This window comes from Bos indicus x Bos taurus, chromosome 16 (assembly GCF_003369695.1).
Source record: "Bos indicus x Bos taurus breed Angus x Brahman F1 hybrid chromosome 16, Bos_hybrid_MaternalHap_v2.0, whole genome shotgun sequence".
In the NCBI taxonomy this organism is placed as follows: domain Eukaryota; kingdom Metazoa; phylum Chordata; class Mammalia; order Artiodactyla; family Bovidae; genus Bos; species Bos indicus x Bos taurus.
The window spans coordinates 63,820,448-63,841,464 of record NC_040091.1 but is presented as its reverse complement, the minus strand read 5'-3'; the positions used below and the strand labels follow the sequence as shown (position 1 = coordinate 63,841,464).

Here is a 21,017-nt window from a genome sequence, read left to right as displayed (position 1 = left end):
TTGATTAAAAGGAACAACTTTCCTTACAATGTATTTTCCTTTGGGAGAGACTTATAGAATCGCATTTATCAAAGAAAGCCTGCTCTGAACACTTCCTTTTCTAAATCATAGTTTAAATACAGGACTGAATACAATACAGAGAATCCAAACACTGTTTCTTTGCACTTGAAATATATACAGATTTGTTTTTATGATATGCCCTAAACACCTTAATAAAACCCAACTCTGAACATTTCTCTTTACACCAAAGGTCAGTTTGTTCAAAGCATCACAAATATTAGAATTTCTTTTTTTTCCCATTGAGATAGCTTACTCTGAAATAGGTTAAAAAGAAACAACCAAACTGTTCTCTTCTAAAGTCTCGGTGAGATTCTTGATCTTACAGGGACATCCCAAATGGTAATACTTACAGATCCTGTTCTACTTTCTTGTCTAAAGCGTATTCCAAATCAGTAACAAGCATTTTCTGGTACAGGTCCTGCAGAGCCTGCCTGGATGTCCAGACTTCGGCTGGACCCAGCTTAGAATCTGAGTGACAAAACAAAAACAGTAGATAGATAAACAGATAAGGCCATTATGCCACACCAACAATTCCTTCACTCTCCATTCACCAAAGCAAAAACCCGCTTTAAATACATATCACAGACTGCTCCAAAAGTTTTATACTACTACATTTCAGATGAAACTTTCCACCTTTTGGCTAATGACTGAATCTTTCAAAATGCTTCTGTATTTGTCTTTTAGTTTTGAAATAACACCATGAAATGAAAAAGGCTTAAAAAAGAGAGAGAGAATGGTTCACCCTTTGATTTTGGTATGGATATTTATATATTTATACCACAGGAAGTCATATGCCTCATAAGAAGTCACCCCATTTGAAACGGTGGACTGCCAAGTTATCTGTTTACTCTTACATTAATAACTGTATCTCTTTGTTCAAAGAAGCTTTTCTTCTTTTGAATCAATCTCACAATTGCCCTTACAGAAGCCTCCTGTCAGCTCACAATCCAGCAGTTGTTTGAGCATTCTGCTATTACTCCTACTTTCCTATATATGTCAAGCCAATAAAGTCATCGGTAGGCTGCTTGTCAAGACACTTTTGTGAGCAATGCATACTTGCTACTTAATGTCAATGAGCAGACAAGTGATTAAACTGCTCAAGAGGCCAAATGAGAGACTGGGTGCAAGATGAGAGCAGGAAGTCAGGCCACGACTACATGTAATACCAAACTGGGGCTGTATTGTCAGCCAGAGTCCTACAAGGCACATTAGCCTTTCCTATTACTAGGCTTGTGAGTGCAACAACTGATAGTGAGCTGCCTCAATAGAAGAACTTAATAATGGACTTTTCAATTATATATTTCTGACTGCTAGTTAGCCTGACTGGTTGCATTTCAAGGTTTTGCAACGGCATAGTCTTCACTCCTCTGTAGGTTTGCTATTAGTATCTACAGGCACCATAATCTTATTCTGCACACAGAATCTCCCAGATATTAGACTTAATCCTCACGAGAGTTTGCTAGAAACTAAAATATAGGGTCTATTTTTTGGTATCAGGTTCTTGGCCCTTTATTAAGCTTTTAATGACTAAATAAATAGATATATAGATTTATTCAACCCTGCTTCAACTCATCGGCTGCAGGGAAAGGATTTTAAGGTATCATTAACTCTGACCAATCAGAGAGACTAGCATTTGAATGAGAAGACTTAATATCTTAGGGACAAGTCAGTCACCTTCTGGGTACAACAGATGTACCCTACAAAAGTCAAACCCTAAGCCTTCTTACTGAGGGTGTTCAAGAGTTAAGAAAATGTTAACAGTGTTCTTGCCTAGAGAATCCCAGGGACGGCGGAGCCTGGTGGGCTGCCATCTATGGGGTCGCACAGAGTCAGACACAACTGAAGCGACTTAGCAGCTGCAGCAAAAGGTATATAGACTGCCTGAGATTGCTCCATATACAACTTTTATTGCACAATGCAGATTACAATGCCAACACAAAGAGGCATAACAGAGCAGAGCGCAGAGCTGATCCTGGTAGCCACAGTATGGAGGATAATGACAGCTACATTAATAACAGGAAGAACTGTAAACTAAGAAAAAGTGATTCGGGCTTTTTTTCCCCTTGAACAAGATGACAGTGAGATTACTCAAATTCTTAGAATATTAGCCTGCAACTCTGGAAATTGAGAAAAACACATCCAAATAGCCCATTTCCTCTTGGTTGTAAATTTTAGCAGGTATGCGGTTTACAACAAGTTTTACCCTCGTTGTGGGTTTCACTGCAGAACTAAAATCTTCAAAAATTAGAATGAGATCCACTAGCAACTGTATTTTTAAAAACATCTCAGCAGTCACACGGAAAGCATGCTGCTGCTGTGCAAACATTTCAGCACCGTCACACAGAGAGCATGCTGCTGTTGTGCAAACATTTCAGCACAGTTACACAGAAAGCATGCTGCTGCTGTGCTGTAAGAGAGCGTTTTAACCGCTACATGGTCGCCGCCATGTGTTTCCTAATTTTGAGTTCAAGTCATTTGCTCCTTTTTGCAGCTAAGTCCAGTTATTCTTTCAAAAACACCTTGGCTATTATAGAAAACAAAAAGGTAAGAGAGAAAAGAAAAGTGGCAAGGTAGCTCAACTTAAAGGACTTTCAATTTGCGAGAGTTTTCCTGAAAATATTTTTCTCTGAAGGCTTATTTACTATTTAGGTTTGGGGAATTATAAACAGGAAGATATAAACCTAATGTCGGTACTTGTGTTTATATGGTAGATGAATCATTTTTTCTGTATCTCTTAAATCGCTATAGTATGTCAAATTTAAATGATTATATGCATTAAACTAGGCAATATTCAAGTCAGTGTAGCACAGATTATAAAAAATTTTGATGAGCCATCTAGGTAAAAATTCAAAGTATAAAAACAATAAATATTTAAAAAACCTTTTGGCAACCAGGACAATACCACAAGTAGTATAATAAGATGACACACTTTTCTTAATTTAACAGTATAAAATAAGTTGTGAAAAACAAATGAGTCAGACAGTACCTGTCATGTCAGCCTTCAGGACTTCTGCCTGCCTAAAAAAGGGAAAAAGAACATCAATTAGAAACAAACTAGGCCTACCCAACGTAAGTAACACTAAAAGTTAAGTAAAATTGTATGACAAGAATGCAAATTAAAAAAAAAGAATGTATAGCAGCTCTATTTGTGGCACTGCAAACAGTGACCCTGCTTTAACATCCAGAATAGTAAGATCTTAGCAAACGGATGTCATTGCTTAGACGTTCACAGGGTCATCATGAACTCTTCTACCAAGTAGGGTTCACTTTCTTACTGTTTACTCCCAAATCTAATACATTTAAAGATAACATTTAAGTGACATTTATTAAATTAAAATTTTTCTGTCAATGAGGCCAGGAAATTCTGTGTTTCTCAATTCACTAGCCACTTTAACTATTTTAAATCTCCATCCTCCTCAAGCTGATTTCTGCCCTCTTCCCGAGTCTCAATTCTTTTCAGCAAAGGACAGTTCCATACCTCAGGGAAAACAACGCCCTTACTAAATAAAGGCTTACTATATTCACAGAACCCTCTTCTTTCTTACTCTTGTTAAAACACTAGAGGAAGCGTATATCTTATTTAAGACCAGTAATTCCACTTAGGTATGCTCTTTCTAGTCTTTGTAAAAACTTCTGATCCTTTAATTACCACCTCCCCCCTCTTTCAACAATTTAAAAACTTCCCTCTGTTGGATGCTTCTCACAGAATATTTAAACATGCCCTACACTTTCACAGACTTTAAAATCTTCTATCCCATATTCTCCTCTAACCGCTGCTTCTTTTCTCTCTTCCCAAATTCTTCAAGAATTGACTGTATTCAAGAAACAAACTCATGATCCACCTCCACCCTCATCTCCGGTTTCTCTTTCTAGAGTTTTGTACATTACTAAATGCATCATGGCTTCCCAGTTGTGAAAAGCAGACACCTGGAAGTCATCCACGACAACATTCTCTCAAATCCCGGATAACCTATCAATGCCAAAGAATTCTACCTACTAAATACATCCTGAATCTGTAATTCTCCCTTTACTTCTTTTTCAGTCACTATCATTCAAGTTATAACCATCCATTGCCTGGACTATTGCAAAGCCACCACATTTTTTTCTCCACTTCACTCTTGTCTCCTTTCATTCTGCTTGCTCTATTGCTATCAGAGGGATCTTTAAAACATGCAAATCTGACCTCATCAACTGCCCTCTTAAAATCTTTTAATGACATCCCACTGCTTTTAGGGTGAAAATCAAGATCTTTAGTAAAGTGGTCTACAAAGCCCTGTGCACTCTGAAGAGAGCCTCTGTACTCTACTTCCATCATTATTCTGTTCTCTCCTTGATCCTTTTGCTCCAGTCCCTGGACTTCTTTCTAGATTCCCCAATGTGTTTGGCTCCCTTCACACTCAAAGCCTTTGTAAAGAAGAGTCCCTTTGCTAGAAATACCTCTTCCCCACTTTGTCTACTTAATTACTCATCCTTTGTCTCAGTCAGACATTACTTCTCAAGGAAGCTTTACTAAAACCCTACATGTGTGTGTGTGTGTGTGTGTGTGTGTGTGTTAGTCACTCAGTCATGTCCGACTCTTTGTGACCTCATGGACTGTAGCCTGCCAGGCTCCTCTGTCCAAGGAATTCTCCAGGCAAGAATATTGGAGTGGGGTGTCATTCCTTTCTCCAGGGGAGCTTTTCAAACTAGGGATTGAACCTGGGCCTCCTGCATTGCAGGAAGATTCTTTACCATCTGAGCCACCAGGGAAGCCCTTGAACCCTACATACATGAAAGATATTCTTGTTTTATGTTCTTAAAGCACTTGTATTTTTTCTTCATAGTACACATCACAGATTTTAATGCACACCATCACAACTCCTATCCCTACACAGTCGGCATTCAACAAATATTTTTTAAGTGAAGAAAGAAAACAGGCTAAATTACAGTCATATACTATAAAAAGGTAAGAATATAAAGTTAAGAGATTTCCATGTTTAAAAACAAAATCTGACATAAAAGCTAGAGAACAGAGACTCTAAAATTTTTACTGTAAATTTTTATTATTTAATATCAACTGTGAATTTTAGTTTCATCAAAATATAACATTAATCTTTTTTCTTAGCTTTTAAAAAGTTTTTAAAAATTAAGCTTTCAAATATAACAGAAGCATAATAGGATCCTACAAAAACCACAAGCCACATAAGAACTATCACTATAAATGAACAATATCAAATACGCAGCTATGAAGTGAAGTGAAGTCACTCAGTCGCGTCTGACTCTCTGCGATCCTGTGGACTGTAGCCCACCAGGCTCCTCCGTCCATGGGATTCTCCAGGCAAGAAGACTGGAGTGGGTTGCCATTTCCTTCTCCAGGGGATCTTCCCGACCCAGGGATAGAACCCAGGTCTCCCGCATTGCAGGCAGACGTTTTAACCTCTGAGCCACCAGGGAATACCAATACACAGCTATACTAATCCTAAAAGATCACATCAAATTCCATTATCCATTCAGCATAGTTTTACTGTTTGCTTTGAGTGCTAAACTTTTGCCATTAAAAAAACAAAACAAAACTTCACACAGTAGTTGATTTATGTCCTTAAAACCTAAGATCATATTTAGAAATACCTCACCTCTTAACCTACCAGTGTCACACCCTCCTGCCCTCACCCGAACCTAATTAGAGTACTAAAACTTATGAACCTGAGACAACCAGCCGTACTTGTGCATCTTCATTGGATTCAGTAACCTTTCATTCTGAGTAGCCAAGTTACTAAGGATATATTTTACAATGTATCCATATCTTGGAGATCTGACCAGTCCATCCCAAAGGAGATCAGTCCTGGGTGTTCATTGGTAGGACTGATTTTTGAAGCTGAAACTCCAATATTTGGCCACCTGATGCAAAGAGCTGACTCATTTGAAAAGACCCTGATGCTGGGAAAGATTGAGGGCAGGAGGACAAGGGGATGACAGAGGATGAGATGGTTGGATGTCATCACCAACTCGACAGACATGGGTTTGGGTAGACTCCAGGAGTTGGTGACGGACAGGGAGGCCTGGCGTGCTGTGGTTCATGGGGTCACAAAGAATCGGACATGACTGAGTGACTGAACTGAACTGAATCCGTATCTTACCTAAAAACACATACTCTAGTATATACAAGATACACTGAGAACCATGTGTTTATAGATTGTTTTCTCATTCCGAACAAGATTTGCTCGTAAAGATGAACAAATACCATTTTGGTATCCTAAGATCTGCCTAATGAGGATACCAATTTCCAGTCAGATGAAGATTATATTGAGCATATAACAGGAACTATTTCCAAATAATCTGCTTCTCTGATAGGCCATCAGGAAGAAAAAACTATAATTCTAACAGATTCTGGAACAGGCTTCCACTGATAAAGATCAAAATTTCACTATATATTTTTATATACCATTTTTATATAACCTGTCCAAGAAATATAAAACTAAAAATCTAAACACAAACAAAACTGCAAAAATGTCATAAAAACTATCTGACGTGAATGTCCAAGCATTTTGAAATTTCAAGAGTTTTGATACCTCAAGAATGACTAGGGAAGAGATGCTCACCTTTGAGCACAGTTCTCTCCTAGGTTCTGAAAGAGACACGTGTTAATAACTCTGATCAACTGAAATGGTAAAGAGAGTTAAACAGAAAATAAAACCATGGGAGACAGCCACTATGATTCCCATCCCATAAACAAGGAAATTGAAACTCTGAAATGTGGAAATAATCTGTCCATTATCACAAAACAACTAGGTACAATTAAGTACGAACTTAGTTCTTTCTGACTCTGAAGTTCAAGTTATTTTTATTTCAAGTTGGAATTAAAAATTCTATGACATAAAAAGCTAACACAGACTTAAACTAGGTTCAGTTTCGTGCTCTGTTGATTAAACCTTAACATTTAAGTCAACTAGTCTAAATTGAAGATCAGTTCACAAAAAATGAAAAACAAACCAAAAAAAAGATCAGTTCATATTAGGAAATAAATACCTGAGATTTCTACCAGAAAGACCACAAGAAGTAAAATTCATATTCTTGTGCAGTGGTCAGACCGTGGGTAAAATTTCCTCTTTCACAATGGATCAACTTTTGTAAATACATTTTATTGGAACAGTCTTGCCTAGTCATTTAGGTATCATCTATGGTTGCTTTCTGCTACAAGAGCAGAGGTGAGTAGTTAAGATAAAGACTACATGTCTCATCAAGCCTAAAACAGTTACTATCGGCCCCTTCACAGAAAAGGTTTGGCTCTCCTGCTCCAGGGAGTATTTGATCAAAAACAAGAAGTCGATATGTATAAATCCCCAAACCAAACAGTTTTCCCATGAGGAATCATCAATAATAGTCTCCTCAGAATAAAGATTTTTATTTGTTGACATCATAATGTCACAAAGAAGACTGTTTGAAAATAAGTTTTTTTAGATGGGGTATAATATATAAGAAATCAACAGATATGTGATCTTAAACCAACTGCTTTCACAAAGATTAGCACAAAATTGGCTACTTGATTATTTTACTTTTTTTATAAAGAGAAAATATTGTACCTCAACGACCTATTGGTTTTGTTAAAGATCAGTATCATGAAAGATTAATACTACAATGCTTATATAAAGAGATATAAAATGCTTATATAAATGCTTATATAAACTAGTTTTCAAAAATTTCCTCTTGGCTTCTAGAAGGTGTGGCCACATGAATTCTTTTTTATTCTTACTTTAAGCCGAAGGAATTAATAAAAAGAATGAACGAAGAATCCGAGAATTAAAATCATCATGCCTTCAATAATAAAACAGCATTATTTAAAATATAAAACTTTCAAAATACTAAATATATTGTCTGTTTGTAAATAATAAAAATTAAGCACCTCTATCAAACAAGAGAAAAGAAAAAGCCATTTAAAGGCTGAACAAAATCTGAAACATTCAGTGATAACCAAATATGTTTAAAGCCAAGCATCTGAAACAATACTCTTGGAGATGGGTGAGCATCAAGATCTATAAATACATTTAACACATTCTAATGCACTAGGTACACTAAAACAGCTAGCACTATATTTAGCACTTATTATTGCCACATTGTTCTAAAGTAAGGGTTTGCCATAAAGTAATCATTTAACCCTCACTATGTACTATTATTGCTCCCACTTTATAGCTGAAGAAACATAAGAAGATAGAGGTTAAGTAACATGCCCAAGGTCATCAAGTTAGCAAGTAGCAGAGGTAGCATTTCAACACACTGATTCCAGAGGCTAACTCCTAACCACTGCATCACAGTTCCTCTCTTATACAAGACTGTAAAGGGGGGGAAGGGGGGAAAGGAATGTTTGATAATAAAAGCCCAAGGAACTGGGGCTTTCAAAAATTAAACATTTTACAATAATTTTTTTTATAATGTCACTAGAGGAAAAAACTAGTTAATGGTAATCTTCTTTAACAAATAGCTTGATTATACATACCACTGATACAACAATGCAAGGTAATGAATACAGAATAATCTCTCAAAATCACACATTATATTCATGGCTTAAAAATATACAAGGTATTTCCAAGTAAGGGGCAAATACAGTGGAGGATTCCTTTTACCTGGACCAACCCCCTTCCATCTATGAGAAGAACACAGGAATATATAAGCCAATGTCCTCTGATCTCACAGTTGAGGAGAGGTGAATTAGTCTCTTGTTTTGGGAGGCAACACTATTTTTTTTTTTTTTTTGAAATTTAATAAAAGCCACAGCACGTCTTATTTCAAGATAATTTACTTATTTCCATAAAGTACTAAGGAGTATTCAGGATATGAGTAGCCATCAGTTATGACCATAAACATAATGACCTGATGATAATTATTTGTGTTAAATAACAGGTCAGAGAGTAGACACTAGAAGGCGAGTATGTGCTTACAAACGCAGATGCGCGCGTGCACACACACACACACACACATTCCTGAGACCTTTAAGGTAACATCAAATCTCACGGACATTCCTGAGATCTTTAAGGTAATACCAAGTCTCACGGTATTCAGTTCATTTCAGTTGCTCAGTCGTGTCCGACTCTTTGCGACCCCATGAATCGCAGCACGCCAGGCCTCCCTGTCCATCATCAACTTCCGGAGTTCACTCAAACTCATGTCCATCGAGTCGGTGATGCCATCCAGCCATCTCATCCTCTGTCGTCCCCTTCTCCTGCCCCCAATTCCTCCCAGCATCAGGGTCTGTTCCAGTGAGTCAACTCTTTGCATGAGGTGGCCAAAGTACTGGAGTTTCAGCTTTAGCATCAGAAAAAAATAAATCGTGCTGCTCTACTGTTGAATTTCACATTGAAAAATAACATCTAGGGAAATGCTGCTCCTAAAGGAGCTTCTCAGTAAGAGATAATAAAAATACTAACTTGCTTTCTCTCTCTATGGCACTTCACAGTCTGGCACAAATTTTCAAATCTCCTGACACTCCACTGCTCTGTATTACAACATTCATTCAATAATCTATACGATTTGAACATGTGTACCTAGTTTTATAAAGGGCCAATTCTGGTTTAGGAATCTCAAAGCTTGAGAAGGAATTACTCTTCCAGGCAGAGAAAATATCACAAAAGAAAAACAAAGCTAAGCCAGTGAAGGAGGGAGACTGATGCATCAAATGCAGGGTGGGAAGCTACAGATGAGCTGGAGAATCTCAGCAGACTGCAGACTGTGAGGCCGTGCATGACATGTTAAGGAGCTCAGGTTCTGTCTTTTAACTACTAGGAAATCTATGCTGGGTTTTAAGGAGGGGTACAGCATTGTCAGAATTGCCTTTTTAAATGATTACAACAAGATGCATGGAAGATGGGGTTTAAAAGGGCAAGACTGGAGGTAAGGAAGTGAAGGAAATGAATGGATGGAAATGGAGGCGTGAATGGATGGAAACACCTAGATTCAAGAAATACTTGGAAGTAAAATCAGCAGAAGATAAAGCAGAGGAAACCATCTAAAATCATTCTCAAATTCTTGCCTTGCACATCTGGGTATGTGACTAAGTAGGGGTGAGCAAGCAGACACTTAAGAAGAGATGAGTGTCAAGCACAGGGGAGACATCAAGACGATGGACACAATGCTGGAGTGATCAGCACACAGATGGCAGTTACAACCACGGGAATAACTGTAATTGCCCAGAAAGGCAGAAGGGTGGTGCAAGCTCCCTATCTTCATTCTTAAAAGGCAGATAAAAGAATGAAGAACACCAAGAAGAAACTCACAGGCACATGAGGGCAAAAGAAGAGGATAAACAGGAAGGGTAGTCAACAATATCACAGGCAGTAGATAAGTACTCTAAGGACTGGAGGGTGTGTTGGATTTAGTGTAATAAGTGTTAATGACTGCCTTGTCAGAGAAAGAAACAGTGTCAAATTGTAGGGAGAATGAGGAACAAATAAGAGGGAAACGTTTCAGTCAACTCTTAAGACACTGGGCTGTGAAGAGAAAGAAAAGGGGGCCGTGGGTAAAAGTTTCTTATTTTCCGATGGGAGAAACTTGAGCATGTTTAGAATAAAGAAAAGAAGCTAGTGGGAATGAACAGGTGGAAGATATAGGAAAGAACAAGAGTGACACAGCATGCTTCTGGAAGAGATGGAAAGACATGAAGCAAGACTGGCTTTCAAGAGGATGAAATTGAAGGAAAGTAGTGTTAGAAAGAACTGTGCTAGGACAATCTGGGAGTAGGGCAGGGTGGAAAGATGTCCAGAGAATTCACTGCTACATTGCCTCAAATTCAGAGATAAAGCAGGAGATCAAATCAGTGTCTAAAAGTAAGAGGGAGATTAACTGAGGAGAATGGTGAACCTATGGGATAATAACAAAATGAAAGGCAAAAGAACTGAGAAAAAGTGATGAGTACAGTACGGATCACACACAACGAAAAAACGTGAGAAGACGTATTCAGGACTATATCCCCAGCACTCAGAATAATGCCTGGTATGTCACAGCTGTTCACTAAAATTTTGTTGAATTAATGAATGGTAAAATGTATATCATACTAAGGCAACTTTATGTAACACAAAATGATACAGAAGAAAAAAGACTTAGGTCTGAATCTGGGTTTATATTAATAGTGTTACCTTGGAGTTTCTTTTTAAGAGACCTCATCTTCCTCATCTATAAAGCAGGGATACAAGCTCCCTTTCAGAGTTGCTATCAGGAATAAACAAAACAGGTAAGTCCCATAAAAGAACATAGGTGATAAGTCCAAGTTGTTGCTGTTGAGTCATTAAGTCCTGTCTGACTCTTTGCGACCCCATGGACTGCAGCATGCCAGGCTTCCCTGCCCTTCACTATCGCCTGGAGTTCGCTCAAATTCATGTCCACTGAGATAACTCCAAGAGAGAGGGTTAACCTGTGACATGAACACTTCAGTGACCACCAAATTACTTTTGTTAACTGGGTCACTGACATAGGATCCTTTCTGAAGCAACATACTAGGTTGAAGACGGCAACGTTCCAAGGTGGAGGTAAAAAATCCTGGGTCATCTATCACCACATAATGCTAAGTAACAAAAGAGAACCTGAATGTTGTAATGACCACGTTATAGTATGTACAGAAAATAAAAACAAGAGAGTAATATGTAAAAATTGCAGAGGGCTTACATTATTGCATTTTTTGTTTCTCCTCAAACATGTTTTGATTATATAAAACTTAAAGAAATACAGTTTAAAGTTGGATCGTGAACACATTTTTCTCCTCTCCAAACATTAGTTTTGATCACACAGCTTAGACAAACAGTTAAAAACTAGACATGACAGCACATCAAGCAAAGTGTGAATTACAGAATGCCATCTAAGCTCATCTCCTAGGAATTAATCAATGGCTTAAATAATAATACAGTTGATCATTTACTATTTGCCAGGTGCTGTTTATGTGCTACAATATATTATTAAACCTTTAATTCTCACAAGAAATCTATCAGGTAAGTAACAATACTATTCCCATTCTTCTGATGAGGAAAAAGTTAAATAACCTGCCCCAAATCACACAACTGGGAAGTGGCAGTTTGGGTTCCACCCTGCAGTCTGGTCCAGAGCTCATAAGCGTTACACAACAAAGCAAGGCTTCTGGAATGGCCTGGCTCTAGGTGCCTCTGTCATGGTATCCACTTGTAGGGACAACCAGCACTTCACATTTAAAAGTCTCATCTCTGACCCCAAGCACCTTCACACTATCATTTAAACTGATACAAGTTACTGTGAGAAGAGTTACCAGCTCACTGTGTGGCTGAGAGGGCTTCTCTTGCACATCACCATATACCTATTTCTACAGGCATCTAGAAGGCCTGACTGTATGCAGGCTAACACACAGAAGCAAGAAATGAGGCTCCCTGTATTCAAATGAACTGCTATATATGCAATTCAAAACAGGAATTTTTATTCTAAAGGATAGTCCCCCACAAGATAAATCACATACCCCTCTGCTTGCCATAAACATTCAGAGACCATGTATGCAAACATAAAATTTACATTTATGTTACTAAATGTTTAAAAATTTTCTTTGGACTGTAAGATATAAATGCTCATGACAAAGTAAACACACAAGGTTCTTATGAGGCTGCGTAAGTTAAAACAAAAAACCCTTAGCATTCCCTCCCCCATCCCAGCCAATAGCAAATGCTTCAGAAAGCTTCTAATTCTTCTACTAGTGTTCACAGTATGTGAATACGTTAACACATCTCTAAAAGGAATACAAACATGTATAAATCCCTTGTAATTTTTATCCTACCTAATATTACTTGATTTCAGATGCTCCTCTGATTTCAAGTTTCCGGTCCTCATCTGGGACTTAAATGAAACGTTTTCTCCCACAATGACTATCTGCAAGAACATCCAATTTCTCATAAGGTAGAATGGTTTAAGACATTCTAGATAGAGGAGAGGAGGAAAATATGAGTTAACCCACAATAACAGAGAACCCTCTTGAAGAAAGTTAAATTATTTTCTCTTTAAAATGATCAATGTCAAAGGCAAAAGGAAAGATATCATGGCTTTTTTCCTTTTTATATTTAGTTTCTGAGACTATACATTTTAAAATTCTGTTTTGTATATATCTAAAATTCTAGTCTGGTATCCAACTGTTATTCTAATCTCCCTGCCTGAAAGCTGAGTGATCACTAAAGGACAAACAGGTATCAGTTACCCAGAAGGGTTCTTGTGGTACCAAGGTTCAGGAGCAGATGGCTGGTCCAAACTGGACTACGTATGGAAGGAAAACCATGTAAAGCAATTAAACCACAATTACAGAAGGTACAAAAAAAGCTTACATTCTGAGACCACCTAAAAGGTAGGTATTTAGATTTTCAGTCACTCAATGAACAACATATGCATGCTAAGTTGCTTTAGTCATGTCTGACTCTTTGTGACCCTATGGACTTGTGGCCCACCAAGCTCCTCTGTCCATGGGATTCACCAGGCAATAATATTGGTTGCCATGCCCTTCTTCAAGGGATCTTCCCAACCCAGGGATTGAACCTGTGTCTCTTAGGTCTCCTGCACTGGCAGATAGGTTCTTTACCACTAGCGGCACCTATGAAGTCCTAATGAATAATAATTTGGTTATTTCTCTATACTAAACAATGTTAAGGACTAGGTAGACAATGATAAACAAAACATTATAGCTCCTGCTGCTGCTAAGTCGCTTCAGTCATGTCTGACTCTGTGCGACCTCATGGACTGCAGCCTACCAGGCTTCTCCATCCACGGGATTCTCCAGGTAAGAACACTGGAGTGGGTTGCCATTTCCTTCTCCAATGCATGAAAGTGGAAGTGAAAGTGAAGTCGCTCAGTCATTTCTGACTCTTAGCGACCCCATGGACTGCAGCCTACCAGGCTCCTCCATCCATGGGATTTCCCGGGCAACAGTACTGGAGTGGGGTGCAATTTAAATTCTAATGTGGAGACAGCCCAACAGGAAAGAGGAAGCAGTAGAAGGTAATGGTTAAAGGCATGGGCTTGGATATCGCACTGTACTCAGTGGCATGCTGGGAATAACTCAAGCCACTTGCACAATTTCTTTCAGACACCAATTTAACTTAAAGATGTGGGCAAAATAAATTGAGTAATTATTATTAAATACTAATAACTGCTTACATTTAAAATTATTACGTGGCAGATTCTATACTAAATGCTTTACACACTGATCTCACAGAATGGGAAAATAAAATGTCATAGTTAAGTATCATATTCAGACTGCCTGGGTTCAAACCTCACTCTGCTATTTACTAGCTGTGTAACTTTAGGAAAATTACTTCTCTATGCCCTAATTTTATCAGCAGTAAGGAGATAATAAAAGTACCCACTTCACTGAGCTGTTTTGAGGATTAAATGAGGTAACAAAAATAAAACCTCTAGGATTGTTCCTTGTTATATAAGCCCTCAAAAACTGTTATTATTGTCATTATATCATTATAGGTATTATTACTCTTCCCAACAATCCTAAGACGTAAATGCTATTATTATCCTCATTTTAAAATTAGGAAACTGAAGCTAAGAATGCACATTAATTGATTCTAGAATAGAAGACATATTCATAATTTTAAACAATAAAACATCAATATTAAGAGAAATCTCAAACATGCAGGAGGTCTATGTAGACTCTGGCTCCATACTTCCAAAACATGTATTTAATCACCTGTGACTTTAATTGTACTTTAGTGGAAAAGACTAGGAGAAAACACCTCATGACAAAACCCAAGTTCATTGGTACAGCATGTTAAGTCCTATAGCTTCCAACTATATATGTTAGGACCCAATAAAACCAAATTACTTTTAGTTCTCTGCTATTTTGCCCCACTGCATCTTGATTCATGCTTTCACTCAACCTGAAATGCCTTTCCCCTTCCTTCTTTGTCTGGTTAATCCCTTTTTGTATTTTAAGACTCAGCAACTCCTGTAAGAGGGACTTGGCTTGGCCAAGCATTCCCAATGAATCTTAATGCCCACTTCTATAACAGCACTCACAGCACTATGATGAAGTTATTCATTCACCCATTTCCTGCACTAGAGATTATTTATTCTATTGGATGATATAGGCCAGGATGGTGGTTTTCAACACTACTGGATTCAATGCTTAAGAAAAAAGACATTCTTTGCAACAATGCTTTTATCTTCCTGAAATAAAATACAAGATGATATACACTACTTAACACATTAAAATGAATAACTAAATGCCTTCTACAAGGAAAAATAAAAAGAAAGAAATTTTTAATAAAACTAGTATCACAATATACAAATGGTCAAGATATCAATGCTTGTACATAACACGTGGCTTGTGGTATCTCAGTCTCCCAGACCAGAGACTGAAGCCGGGTCGATGGCAGTGAAAGTGCCAAGTCTTAATCACTGGACCACGAGGGAGTTCCTATATACACTTTTAAGAGAAGGGTAACAGAACTCCAAAGACAGGAAAATGAAAGTAAAAATCTGAGTAGACATTAGAATTAAAATGAGTTTCAGTGTAAGTAACAGCAAATCCAATTTACTGGAAATGCTAAGAGAAAAATAACCTGACATGGGGACAGCGTGACAATACAAAGTATAAAGAGCTGACATGAAGAAAATAAGGGTGTGACTATATCCCTTGATAGGTAAGCAGGAAACTAATATTATGTTGGAAAAAGAAATAGTGAACAGTCCCTTATATGATGTAAAACACCATATAAATTTAGGTTAGGGAAAAGTAAAGTACAACTTCCCAATTTGGAGTATAACATGGGATATGGACACCTTAATTAACTCAGCCAGCAACAATATTAAGATACTGTCTGATTTAACTGAATAAAATAATCTGTACATTATCATGGTATATCTAGAAATTTCCACTTCTGTGGTCTCCGAAATTTAAGAGATATAAAAAAAGTCAAATCTGACTTATCCACCCAAGAACCATTATTTAACCTGTACTTCCAGACATCAGTTTATCTAGTCAGGTTCCTTTTTTCTTTATTATTTACCTGTTTGTCTAAAGACAGGGGTGATGCATTATAATCAAATAATCTAACAAATCTGATACAAATCATAGAGGGCCTATAGAGTCTGTTACCCTGACGGCCCCCAATGAATCATACACCTCCTGGCATCTGTACCATTGTGAACTCTCTTCATACAGTGACCTTGGGGTTTGCCGTGTGACTTACTTTGGCCAATACTTCAGGAAGTGCGACACAAATGGAAGCTTGACAAGCACTTGTGCATTTGGGCTTGCCCTTCTGTAATGCCTTCACAATGTTATGAAGCAGAGGAGACAGATGACTTGGAAAGTGGAGACTCCATTTTTCCACCTATCACATCCACCCCAGTTGACAGTTCAGACATTTGAGCGAGGTCATCTTGGGCCATTCAGGACACTGAACCACTGGATGACCAGTCATCCAACTTGACCTAGTCAGTCTGAGAGAGGGGACACCTTTGGACATTTTGAGCAAAGAAGCTCCATGACCTAACCTAGATTTTAACATGTTCCACTGAGCCACTATGTCAAGAATTTACTGGCTTGAACCAGTAGGCAGCAATGGAGAGAATAAAATGTGATTGGACTTTGACCGAGAGAGTTTGCTGAGTGAAATTTTAAACAGAGAGAGAGAGGCAGGAATCAAAAATGATTCATGAGGATTTGTCATTTACTAGTTAAAGATAAAAGTAGGCATAGGGTAAAGAGTTCATTTTGGACAACAATGCTTGGCACATGGTGTTATATAAACCACTTGCTATTGTTTTTTACGATGATGATAACTTTAAGACATTATACATCCATGTGAATGTATACTAGCAGTTATTAAAGCATCTGACATTTAAAGGAAAGATATGTAACCACAGAAATCCATCTTGGGAGTCATCAGCACAAGGCAAGAAATGACAAGGGAATAATAAAAAAACAATTAATGACCATAGAGAAAGGAGGGAAACTTGAAGTTTTGTGGTGTAGTGGAAGCCAAATGAAGAAAGAGCTTCAAGAAAAGAAAGTAGAATCAGTAAGTGTTGCTCATGCAGCAAGTAAAATGAGGCCTGAGAACTGACTACTGGATTCAGTATGTGGAAGTCACTGCGGATCTCGTTAGGAACAATGTGGGCAGTGAAGTGGGAGCATCAGCCCACGGACTGACTTTAATGGAAAATAGGAAAGGATCAGAGACTAAAACTGAGTTTAGATACCTTTTTCTAGGCAGGAGAGGCAACAGAGTGAGGGTCAAAAGTTTTTAAGATGGAATACATGTTTTTTTTTATGGGATGGAACAGGATAAATAACAAGAGGAGGATTCAATGGAGGGGAAAAAAAAAAAAAAGGCTGAAAACAAAGTCTCAGGAATGCCAGAGGGGGTTATACGAGTTTGTTTAAATATAATACAGTTTAAAGGCAAAAAGACCCCTGAATGAAAGAATAAAACTTGAAGTGAATTATATAAAGAAAGACAACTAATAATCAGTGACTAGGGTGAATGGCAAGTGGATTACATAAAGTGAAAAGTGAAGTCGCTGAGTCGTGCCCGACTCTTAGCGACCCCATGGACCGCAGCCTACCAAGCTCCTCCGTCCATGGGGTTTTCCAGGCAAGAGTACTGGAGTGGGGTGCCACTGCCTTCTCCGGAGGGGCCTCTAGGGAGGCCTGGATAACTTTAGGACAGGAACTGGATTACATAAACTATTCTCAATTTAACTTTCATAGCAACCTGAAGCAACTACTATTTTCTCAGTTTTACAAAGAAACAAAGACTCAGAGATTTTAGGAAACTTGCCCAAGATCACAAAGGTAGTAAATGCTAGGACTGAGGTTCAAATCCAACTGTATCAGAATTCCAGAACCTTGCTGTTGCTATTCAGTAGCTAAGTCGTGTCCAACTCTTTGTGACCCCATGGACTGTAGCATGCCAGTCTCCTCTGTCCTCCATGGAGTTTGCTCAAATTCATATCCATTTGAGTTGGTGATGCTATCTAACCATCTCATCTTTTGCTTTCAGTATTTCCCAGTATTAGGGTCTTTTCCAAAGAGTCAGCTCTTCACATCAGGTGGCCAAAATATTGGAGCTTCAGCTTGAGTCTCTCCAATGAGTATCCAAGGTTGACTTACTTTAGGATTCAGTTCAGTTCAGTTGCTCAGTCATGTCCAACTCTTTGAGACCCCATGGACTGTGGCATGCCAGGCTTTCCTGTCCATCACCAACTCCCAGAGCTTGCTCAAACTCATGTCCATCAAGTCACTGATGCCATCCAACCATCTCATCCTCTGTCATCCCCTTCTTCTGAATTCAATCTTTCCCAGCATCAGGGTCTTTTCGAATGAGTCCGTTCTTCACAGCAGGTGGCCAAAGTATTGGAGTTTCAGCTTCAGCATCAGTTCTTCCAATGAATATTCAGGACTGATTTCCTTTAGGATGGACTAGTTTGACCTCCTTGCGGTCCAAGGGGCTCTCAAGAGGTCTTCTCCAACGCCACAGTTCAAAAGCATCAATTCTTCAGCACTCAGCTTTCTTTATAGTTCAACTCTCACATCCATACATGACTACTGGAAAAACCATAGCTTTCACTAGATGGACCTCTGTTGGCAAAGTAATGCCTCTGCTTTTTAATATGCTGTCTAGGTTTGTCATAGCTTTTCTTCCAAGGAGCAAGCATATTTTAATTTCATGGCTGCAGTCACCATCTGCAGTGATTTTGGAGCCCCAGAAAATAAAGTCTGTCAGTGTTCCCACTGTTTCCCTGTCTATTTGCCATGAAATGATGGAACCAGATGCCATGATTTAAGTTTTCTGAATGTTGAGTTTTAAGCCAACTTTTTCACTCTCCTCGTTCACTTTCATCAAGAGGCTCTTTAGTTCTTCTTCGCTTTCCGCCGTAAGGATGGTGTCATCTGTGTATCTGAGGTTATTGATATTTCTCCCGGCAAATGTGATTCCAGCTTGTGCTTCCTCCAGCCCGGCATTTTGTATGATGTACTCTGCAAGTAAGTTAAATATGTAGGGTGACAATATACAGCCTTGACATACTCCTTTCCCAATTTGGAACCAGTCTGTTGTTCATGTCCGGTTCTAACTGTTGCTTCTTGACCTGCATACAGATTTCTTAGGAGGCAGGTAAGGTGGTCTGGTATTCCCATCTCTTGAAGAATTTTCTACAGTTTGTTATGATACATACAGTCAAAGGCTTTGGCATAGTCAATAAAGCGGAAGTAGATATTTTTCTGGAACTCATCTTGCTTTTTTGATGATCCAACGGATGTTGGCAAAATCCTTTAGGACTGACTGGTTTGATCTCCTTGCAGTCCAAGGAACTCTTAAGCACTAGAGTCTTCTCCAGCACCACAATCTGAAAGCATCAATTTTTCAGCACTCAGACTTCTTTATGGTTCAACTCTCGCATTCGTATATGACTACTGGAAAAACCATAGCTTTGATTACACATACCTTTGTTGGCAAAGCTTTTTAATACACTGTCTAGGTTTAGTGTAGGTTTCCTTCCAAGGAACAAGCATCTTTTAATTTTATGGCTTCAGTAACTGCTCGCAGTGGTTTTGGAGCCCAAGAAAATAAAATCTGTCACTGCTTCCACATTTTGCCCTTGTATTTGCCATGAAGTGATGAGACCAGATGCCACAACCTTAGTCTTTTTTAATGTTGAGTTTTAAGCCAGTTTTTTCACTCTCCTCTTTCACCCTCATCAAGAGGCTCTTTAATTCCTCTTTACTTTCTGCCATTAGAGTGGTATCATCTGCCTATCTGATAACCTAAACTTCACTTACTCATTATTCCATAATACAATACAGACCTCAATTTTCAACAATTCACATATTCAAAGTTAAATTGTGAATATATTATTGCTTATGATTTTATTCAGAGTTTGCCTTTTTAATAGCTTTAATTTTTAAAGCTTCTGCTCTTCAACACAGACCATTAAAAAAAGTGAGAAAGCAAGCTAATGTGTATGTGTATATATAAACACATACAAAGGCTTTACATTCAAAACATATTAAAGAGAACTCAGTGATAAGACAATCCAATTTGAAAAATGGGCTAATGATTTAGATACTACAAAAGATACACAAACGGCCAATAATCACACAAAAAGGTGCTCAACATCTTCATTCGTCTGAAAATGCAAGTCTATGAGATACCAATGCATGTGCATTGGAATGGTGAAAATAAAAGAAATTATCAATACCAAATATTGAAGGAAAGGATATGGAATAATTAGAACCCTTTTAATATTGCTGCTGCTGCTAAGTCGCCTCAGTCGTGTCCGACTCTGTGCGATCCCATAGACGGCAGCCCACCAGGCTCTGCCGTCCCTGGGATTCCCCAGGAAAGAACACTGGAGTGGGTTATAACACTGCTAATAAGAGTAAAAGAATGTTATAATCGCGTTGGGAAACAGGTTGGTAATGTTTAATAAAGTTGTACACGTCCTTCCTATATGACCTAGCAATTCCACTCCGAGGTATTTTTACCAAAAGAAATGAAAACATGCCCATGAAAAGACTTTAATATGACATTCCTAAAACTTTATTCACAGTAGCAGAAAAGAGACACAACCCAAGGATTCATTAAAAGGTGAATGGATAAATAAACTGTGGCAGTCATATGATGAAACAGTTGTTGTTCAGTCACTCAGTCACGTCTGCCTCTTTGCGACCCCACTGACTACAGCACATCAGGCTTCTCTGTCCATCACCACCTCTGGGCGCATGCTCAAACTCATGTCCATTGAGTCAGTGGTGCCACCCAACCATTTCATCTCTGTTGTCCCCTTTTCCTCCTGCCTTCAATCTTTCCCAGCATCAGGGTCTTTTCGAATGAGTCAGTTCTTCACAGCAGGTGGCCAAAGTATTGGAGTTTGAGCTTTAGCATTAGTTCTTCCAATGAATATTCAGGACTGATTTCCTTTAGGATGGACTGGTTAGACCTCCTTCCTGTCCAAGGGACTCTCAAGAGTCCTCTCCA

At 38.4% G+C, this 21,017-nt stretch overlaps 1 protein-coding gene across 12 annotated transcripts in view; it reads right to left on the bottom strand.

The window, feature by feature from the left end:
• The window catches only part of SMG7 (SMG7, nonsense mediated mRNA decay factor), an 86,302-nt gene that overhangs the window by 37,819 nt on the left and 27,466 nt on the right, over nucleotides 1-21,017 (bottom strand). For 7 of the 12 annotated variants that reach the window (XM_027565539.1, XM_027565533.1, XM_027565535.1 and 4 more), the window contains exons 2-3: nucleotides 3,047-3,078; nucleotides 411-528 (exon numbers count right to left, since the gene is read on the bottom strand). In XM_027565539.1, the coding sequence (XP_027421340.1) occupies nucleotides 411-528; nucleotides 3,047-3,078 (150 nt within the window). Of the gene's footprint in view, nucleotides 1-410; nucleotides 529-3,046; nucleotides 3,079-12,814; nucleotides 12,954-21,017 lie in introns of all 12 variants that reach the window. The other 5 variants (XM_027565531.1, XM_027565528.1, XM_027565532.1 and 2 more) reach the window with 1 other exon arrangement.